The sequence below is a fragment of the Neltuma alba genome, unplaced genomic scaffold (genome assembly GCF_004799145.2).
Source record: "Neltuma alba isolate B1F8T4 unplaced genomic scaffold, ASM479914v2 tig00000972_pilon, whole genome shotgun sequence".
Classification (NCBI taxonomy): domain Eukaryota; kingdom Viridiplantae; phylum Streptophyta; class Magnoliopsida; order Fabales; family Fabaceae; genus Neltuma; species Neltuma alba.
The window spans coordinates 74786-83488 of NW_021632277.1; the positions used below are offsets into that span (position 1 = coordinate 74786).

General features: G+C 36.5%; 2 protein-coding genes across 4 annotated transcripts; one reads left to right on the plus strand and one right to left on the minus strand.

Moving 5' to 3' along the window:
- Nucleotides 1-1620: 1620 nt before the first annotated feature.
- LOC114749422 (putative pentatricopeptide repeat-containing protein At3g11460, mitochondrial) lies at nt 1621-4179 on the minus strand. Of its 3 annotated transcripts, XM_028937940.1 has the most exons (4): nt 3705-4179; nt 3421-3454; nt 3173-3343; nt 1621-3037 (listed from the first exon to the last, which is right to left on the minus strand). In XM_028937940.1, the coding sequence occupies exons 1-4, from the start codon at nt 3990-3992 to the stop codon at nt 1839-1841; spliced, it is 1692 nt and encodes a 563-aa protein (XP_028793773.1). In that variant the 5' UTR covers nt 3993-4179; the 3' UTR covers nt 1621-1838. The 3 variants fall into 3 exon arrangements, with proteins under 3 accessions (XP_028793773.1, XP_028793766.1, XP_028793759.1); XM_028937933.1 differs by having other exon boundaries at nt 1621-3343; XM_028937926.1 differs by having other exon boundaries at nt 1621-3954; nt 4062-4179.
- Nucleotides 4180-5226: 1047 nt separating this feature from the next.
- LOC114749411 (phosphoinositide phosphatase SAC1-like) lies at nt 5227-7649 on the plus strand. The gene is made up of 4 exons (XM_028937917.1): nt 5227-5482; nt 5710-5914; nt 5995-6160; nt 7454-7649. Exons 1-4 carry the CDS (start codon nt 5366-5368, stop codon nt 7647-7649), a joined length of 684 nt encoding a protein of 227 aa, XP_028793750.1. The 5' UTR covers nt 5227-5365.
- Nucleotides 7650-8703: the final 1054 nt, after the last annotated feature.

Sequence of the window (8703 nt, forward strand, 5' to 3'; positions counted from 1 at the left end):
TCATTGCTAATCAAGTATATTGACAGGAACTACCATTATTAGAAGGACTATCTTGGAAAAAAATACATAAATACGAGAGACAAAGTGAATTGGGATATTATAATTAGGACCAAAATAAAAGTCAAACGAGGTTTTATATTAAGGACCGAAGGTAGTAATATCCAATTTTACTCAGAGAGAGAAAGAAGAGAGAAAAGTAAGAACAATTTTTAAATACTATCTTTGGTCTTAAATATAAAAGTTAGTTAAAAAACTTACACATATGACCTCAATTCATTGTATCTTCCAATTTTATAACGTGTTCTAAAAAAAATCTCTATTGATTGTAAAGTATTTCTATCAAGGAACAAAAAACCAAGTCAAATACTAAACAAGTTAAGATAATGGTTCAAGGACAATGGGTCAAATGGGGTCAATTCTGGATCAAATCAAACATATTAAAATAATATAATTTAATTAAAAATAACGAAATAATTATTAATGTTAAAACCATCATTGAAATTCATTAAAATCTATAGTGACCAAGAGATATTAGGAGTTGAATAAAAAAAATAGAACTAATAACAACATAATTATCCAAACCAATTTATTACCAATTCACCTCGATTTTCACCAGTTCACCTCGATTTGATTGGGTTGATGTCAGTTCAATTTCTAGCTAGTCCAGTACTCAAACTAGACTAGAAGGGTGTTTGGGTAAGAACAAAACCATAGTTTCAGAAGTACTTTTACAGTATATGAAATAAATATGTAGAGAAGTTTGTCTCGATTTACGAAAAAGTGTTTCTGAAAAGCATTTCTAGAGTTAGCCAAACACCTCCTAGACCATTGGTTGTTTCAACAGTCAGTGGTTCGATTTGATTTTTTTTGCCCTACGATTTTCACCCAAATATAGTTTCAATATATATGATTGAATAAGAATAATTTAAAAAAAATCAACACATACTTGTTACAATATAACTAATTTAACTAATTTTTTTAATCTCCCTAAATTAGTTATCTACCTATTATATTAAGAATCGGAGGCAATGTGTGGGTGTATATATATAAAAAGAGAGAAAATTTCAACAATAGTACAACTTGAAAAAATTTATCAATTCAAGACATATTTAACGACTTCATTTTCATTTCTTGACACGTGAAAATCACTCGAAGGGATTATAAGTACCAGAGTGGCAAGCATATTAACCAAAATTTAATCGCAAAACACAATAGGTGTTACTGTAAGTACATCGCAATCACAAATGAATCAGACACCACACCCCTCCCTATTCGACTTCGTAGAGCTGGATTAGACGAAAAATATCACCGACGAAGAATAGTAGCAATGTTTTATACTATTTTGGAAAAACTAATTTAACTTTTAATTTAATCTTAAATATAAGATTCCAAACCAGTTTATCTTTTATATTTATTGGTGTTTTCCAAAGTAGTCTGTATATCAGTTGCACATGCTAAAGTCCTATCAAATGGTAGTTTTGACTAATACACATGATTAACGATTAGCAAGGGTATTTTAAAAAAGACAACACCTATTTATTATAAATAACTAACTTAACTAATTTCGTTAATATTTCTAAATTAGTCAATTTTAACTCTTATATTAAGAACCAAAGATAGTATATTAAAAGAGTTTGGATTGGATGAACCCTCGAGGAGAATAAGATCCCAACTAATTTATACACCAGTCGATCTGGAACACAAGAACAACGAATAGCTGTTGAGATCAACTTTGAAGTCTGAACTATAGTTTCTCTAAACTTTGAAGTCTGAACTATTGACAGTGCTAAAATCATTGGGATTAATCAACTATAGTTTCATTAACCTCCCCCATCAACTCACCAATAATCACTGCATGAACAAGCTCCGTCCCTAAAGTGGTGAAACCTACGAATATCTCGCATGATGATTTCTCTACTCATGAGCTTAGAAACCATTTTCATTACTGTATGACAATCCCCACACACACGAAGATTCTTCGTTATTCTGATTGTGGTCGATGGATCAGTATTAATAAGAGCAAAGGCAAGCGCCAACCTCTCGCTATGGTCCCAAAGCATCTTCTCCTTTACTTCTTCCTCAACATCATGGAGAACTGAATCTGTGTCAGGCTTGTAACCAACATTCTTAAGTTGCCCATTCAAGTCCTTTAATTTGGTATAAATATCTTCTGATTGTTGGTGGGATTTATCTCCAGCAAAAAATTGATGAACCATGTTATTTAGCTCGACCAAACTGTAACCAGGCGGTTTCCTTAATCTCTTTCTTCTCACCAGTGCCCTCACTTTTTCAACATCACTCCATCTTCTCTCAGCAGCATATATGTTGGAAAGGCAAACATAACTGCTTACTCCTTTTGGGTTCATTTCAAAAAGCTTATGAGCTGAGATTTCGGCTAACTTCACATTGTGGTATAATCTGCAAGCAGACAAGAGGGAATTCCATATATCATAATTAGGTTTCACTTTCATATCATTTATGATTGCATATGCCTCATCTAAGTTCCCTGCTCTCCCTAGAAGATCCACCAAACAAGCATAATGAGTTGCTTTAGGTTCTACATTGTACTCCCTCATCATTTTGTAGAAAATTTCTTTACCTTCATCAACTAATCCAGAATGACTACATGCTGATAAAACGGAAGTAAACATGCCTTCGTCTGGAATAATATTTTTTCCCAGCATCTCATAAAACATGGAGATGGCCTCTTTTCCCCTCCCATGAATCCCAAATCCTGTAACAATAACAGTCCAAGAAGCCAGATTTCTTTCAGGCATCTCATCAAAAGCACGACGTGCACTAGGCAAACTTCCACATTTAGTGTACATGTCAAGAAGAGCAGTACCGACTGCAGTATTTGCACCAAAACCATTTTTAACAATATATGAGTGAATAGACGATCCCAATTGCAATGCCGAGATTTGATTACAAGCACCAAGCATAGAAATAACAGTTGCTTCATCGGGAACTTCATTTTCCATAATCATTTGACAGAAAAGTTGCAGGGTTTCAAAAACATCTCCATGTCGTTCATAACCTGAAATCAAAGAATTCCATGATATAATATCCTTCATTTTTAATTTTTCAAATAACTTCCTTGCATCAGATATTGAATCACAATTGCTGTACATGTCAATTAGGGAATTCGTTAGAAACTTGCTGCATAGTTTACCACTATTCCGAACAACATAACCATGAATAGCCTTTCCCACTTTTAAATTCGTAAGATCACCACAGCCACTAAGGAGAGCAAGTAAAGTTGTTTCATCTCCACGAAATCCAGCATTTTTCATGTGATCAAATATTATAAACGCATCTCTTGCTTTTCCATTCTTCACATAACCTGATATCATAGTGTTCCAAGATGTTAAATCCCTTACAGGCATATTATCAAACAGCATTCTTGCCGTTGCCACATACCCAAATTTGGAATACATTGAAAGCAGAGAATTCCCTACATAAATATCAGATGCCAAGCCTGTAATCAGCACCAATGCATGAATTTTTCTGCCGATTTCATTGAGCAGCAGATCACCGCACGCTTTGAGAACATATGGGTAGGTAAAATTATCTGGCTTTCGTCCAACACTGATCATTTGACGATACAGAACAAGAGACCTCAAGGTATTCCCATTACAGGAATAACCTCTAATCATGAAATTCCATAAAAAAGAACTCTTAAAGACAATTTGGTCGAATATTACCTGAGCTTCAGCCATGCGACCGCAGCCAGCGTAGCAGGCAGCGATCTTGGTATTCAGATAGGTGTTGTGTACCAGAGTACCGCAAGTGATCATGTGGGCATGAAGTTGCAGGCACTTTCCGTAGGATTTGGTATTGGTGAGTGACTGCAACACGGTTCCGCATTGTAAAGAGGTGAGCGGGCAGATAAGACCTTGTTCTGTCAAGCGAGTGACGGTGGTGTATGAAGATTTGAGAAGAAGGGCTTTATCGCTACACCATTTAAGCATGAGAGAGAAGGTTCCATTCATGAAGGAGAAGCACAGCGCCAGCACAAAGGCAAAGTATATTACTATTTAGTAGAGCAGAGTCCGCATTACCTGCGCATCGCATTTATAAGCACATAAAGCTCATCACCCAAAAACGTATCGTATGGATTAGTGGAAGAATCAAGGCCGTTCAATCCTCCATATTTCAACACACTGAGATCGACAAGTACAGGGGTGGGTTTCCACATTCCATTCATCAAGTTTTCCGGCATCTTCGAACCTGCAAAAGAATAACTGGGAGGATGAACGAACAGAACAACATGACAGAGGAAGAAGAGGGAATCGAAAAGAATAACAAAGGAGGAGGAAGGAAGAGAACCAGTGCTTAATCTCATTCTAAACAAATGCAGGAACTGAATCATGTAAAGATGAAATATATGGACAAATAGTTGAACTACGTATCTTTGAAGAACCAAAATATCCATGTCATCTATAAATAACCTTAATTAAGAGAATCTGACTTTATCCAGCTGTTATCAGACATCGCACCAACGCTCCTATGAATACAACATTCAATAATTTTGGTTCATAGCATAGTTCAAGATCTTACACGAAGTCACTTTCCTGAGATAGAGTCAGGGATGTAGATGCTTTCTTTAACTTGCAACTTATGGTTTTCTTCTTTCCACCCTCAATAACTATGAGAATTATTAGAAAATTTAAAGATAAAACAGCAACAATATTAAAGCAGAGAAGGTAATGAAACATGGCTGAAGGATTTTGATGCTGTAATTACTCAATAGGTTAGCAAAAGACTAAAAATTTGGTGACGCATTATCTCCTAATGATCATTCCATTACCCAGAGCAGGACTACAGGGAAAAGAGGAAGAAGAATTCATCTGGGGCCAAACGTTGATCACCTGAGGCGACGGGAATCAATCACTGGAGCTCGATTGCCGTTCCTATCTCTTCCCTTCCGGCGTTGCGTGTCTCTGTTGCGCTTGAGGCAAAAATCACTGGAGCTCGATAGCCGCGAGTCTCCGACCTGTGCATCGGGCATCAGCCACCGGAGCCCGAACACTGTTTCCACCTCCCTCTTCTCCGTCGCGGGTCTCGTCGTCAGATTGAAGCAAAAATCCATAAATCCCCGTTAAATTTGACGGCCATGATCAGTTTATAGTTAACGGTTCAGATTGCGCCTCTTAAATTTGAACGACATCGTTTTAGGTGATGAGCACATGGCGCCCCTCCATGTTCCATCCGATGGTAAGGAATGTGGACTCCATTCCGCGAAGTCAAATTTTGGTCAGATGATCTTGCCTTGACTGCGTTATAGTTTGATGCAAGACAGCGAAGGTGATGAATCGTAAACTTGGTTAGCTAGGGTTTGAATTCCAAACCTAATTATGCAATCATGTCGAAATCAGACGCTCCAAAACCCAATTCCGCCAAAGTTCACCCCTCTAATGAGCCCGAGTTTGATCCCAATTCCTACGCCATGGAGAAGTTCCGGCTCTACGAAACCAGAGCGGTAAGTGATGAATTCTGTATGGCTGCATAGAAAATGCTGGAACTGCAATATTAGATGACATAACAAATGGTTTAATTCTGAGGAGCATTTTATTTCCATATGTGTTGTTTTTCAATCATTGCTCAAGCAAATGTTCTTTAGCTGGTAGAGTTGTGAACTCTTCATTTTTGCTTTCTGGATGTTCATTTCGGGCACTGACGGTTTATGATAATGGGTTCTCAAAGCAGAGATTTTATTTAATCGGAAGTGACCGTAACAAGAGGTTTTTTCGAGTCTTGAAAATTGATCGATCAGAGCCCTCCGACCTCAGTATTAGTGAAGACCCTGTGGTATATACCCCTCAGGAAATCAAGAACCTTCTTCAGCGAATCGCAGAAGGCAATAGGGCCACCGGCGGCCTGACATTTGTGACAAAGGTTTATGGGATTGCAGGTCAGTATCTGCATCAAGTGGTTCTTGATATTATGATTTTATGGGCTTGGGGACTAAGTGGTTTTATTTGTTGTCTTTAGGCTGCATCAAGTTTCTGGAATCATATTATTTGATTCTGGTTACCAAGCGCAGACAAATAGGTTGTATATGTGGTCACGAAATATATAGCATAGAGGAGAGCCAATTGATAACAATACCACATCTCTCAATGCAATCTGAAATCGCTCACTCTAGAACTGAGACAAGGTAATGTTTTTTGCCCCTTGTATCATTTGTCTTTCACTGTGTTGATAATTGTTCATAAACAGTATTTTCGTGAACAAACCTAGAGAAATTCCTTTGTTGGGTTCCTTTTTGGTTGTTATCAAATGATTTCTTTAGTCGCACAGATTAAGCAAGATAATACATGCTGGATGTAAATGACGTGCCTTGTACTTGTTGGCTTCAAGGTTCTTGTATTCTAAATTTATTAGTGTCATAGCTGTGGCAAATTTTTGCATATGTTTGTTGGTCATACTGCTCAATAACACATCTAATTTAAAGTTTGAAGTCCCTGGTAATATTCATTGTTTCTGTGTTTTATTGCAATAATTATATTAACAGTGATTGCGAACTGCTGTAATTTTGACCTACTAGGCTAATCATTTTTGTTTTGCTGTTCAGCTCTAGGAATTTATAGTGACTTGTGCATGTTTCTTAAGCCGTTTCTGATGCAAAATGACTGATGGAGGATGTATTAAAATAAGGTCATTGTTGTTGGATCTAGGGACTGGGTTCCAAACTATGCTTTATTTTTATTTGTGTTAGCATGGCATCTTTTTTTTGGAGCGAATGTGTAAATTGCGAGGATTGATTTCTGCTCTTGCCCTGTGGAACGGACTTGTGTTCTTGGTATTTATATAGAGAGGAAGGCCCGTATTATCTTAATTGACTTTTATTGTGTTATTTGTTTTGGACCACGAGTCTAGAATTGTATTTTTGGCTTCCCTTTGGTGTTTGGTTCATGGTCTCTTTAGATTGCTGTTTCTTTTGACTTTGACTAAAGAGTCTGGGCTCCTCTCCACAGGAAAAGATCTGATCCTCCCTTTTATTGCTTTTTCATTTTAATAAAATAAAATATTTTTCTCCAAGAAATTTGAAAACAGGGAGGAGCATATGTTTTGTGGCACAAGTGGCAGCCACCTTATTGAATCTAATTAACTGCAATGCGTGTTGTAGCTAACTTGTGAAGGAAAGTAATGTAAATCGACACATGTTGAATTAAAGGTTATGTTGAAGAAACTCCAAGCCTTCATTTGTCTTATAGTTTTTCTTTGCAACATGTTTAATTTTCCACCTATAATCATCTGTACAGTTTATTTGTTAGACAATATACTTGATGCATTTAATTATGATCTCTCTTTACTCTTGATCTTAATGTGGGAGAAGAAGCTAACTGATCTAGAAATTTAGTGGAAATCATTTTTTATTTACAATTATTTTTGTTACAGTATATGCTTGACTGCCAGGCAACTTATGCTTATAAGTTCTTTCTACCAGGTACAAAAAGCTTTTATCGAGTGTTGACTTGACAAAGGATTTTTTCTTTAGTTATACCTATCCTGTAATGCAAAGTTTACAGAAGAATGTATTGTCCAATGAAGATGAAGGGATGCCCTATGATAATATATTTGTTTGGAATGCTTATTTACACAAGCAATCAGATCAAGATGCAATAACACCATTTGGACAATAGCTTTAGTTCATGGCCATTTTAAGCAGGTGGCTGCTTTGCTTCTTCTCCCTATTATCGGTACTGATTTTTTACCGGTCAAATATGAGTTATGTATGCTTATTTCATGCCTTCGTTCTCATGGAAGATTCTTTCCTATTGTCCTTGAATATGTGTATTTACATTCTTTTTCATGCTCCATGATGTTGTCGAAGTTTATCTTTTGAAATGTGATTAACATGGGGTTGCGGTGAATACTAAATTGTCTAAGGAAAAATTATTTTAGGGTCACAGCAGAACCACAATTATGCTTGGCAATAGCTAGGTTAATTAAGTGTATGACTGGAATTAGATTGCAGCTTATTGAGGATGTAGTGGATTCACGTTGACTTCCCCCCCGGTTTTTTGGTGTTTTTTGCTGGTGAGGGAGGTTATGTGGCATGGATCTTTCCTTGGTCTTCTTGACTTCATTTGCCCCATTTCTTTACTTGTTGGGGCTCCTCTAGGCTTTGTATAAATCCTAGTACCAGTTTTTTACTCTCCAGATTTTGATAATTTTCTCCTCGCTAATCTTCTATGGAAGCTCAAGACTCTTATAAAGAACACATTGCCTTGTGAGATTTTTGCTGTTATGAGGTCTACTTCTGTGAAAAACATTTCTTTAAGAGCTAATATCAAGAAATTATCAATTTAGTCACTTTACCCATTAGTTTCCTCTTTCCTCTTTTGCCTGGTAGACCCATCTCACGGGATTTAATTTTTCTAGAGTAATTGTACACATGTCACGTGTGTTTCTTTCATTGTACTCGTCACTGATAAAACAGGGATTTGCTGACATTTCTTGTATTTGACATCAATTTTTTTTGTATCCCTTTTGTTCTTGGGTTTTTCTACTTTTACGAGCCTACTCTGATTCCATTCCTTTCTTAAAAGTAAAAATAAATCCACTAGCCCCTATAGCTTATCCCGATTTTTAACTAGGTTCTTATAGTTTCAAAATGTTTTAATCTGTTTTTATACCATATCATGGCTACAAAGTTAGTCCTTACACTTTTGTCTGTTAGTAATTTTATCCCTG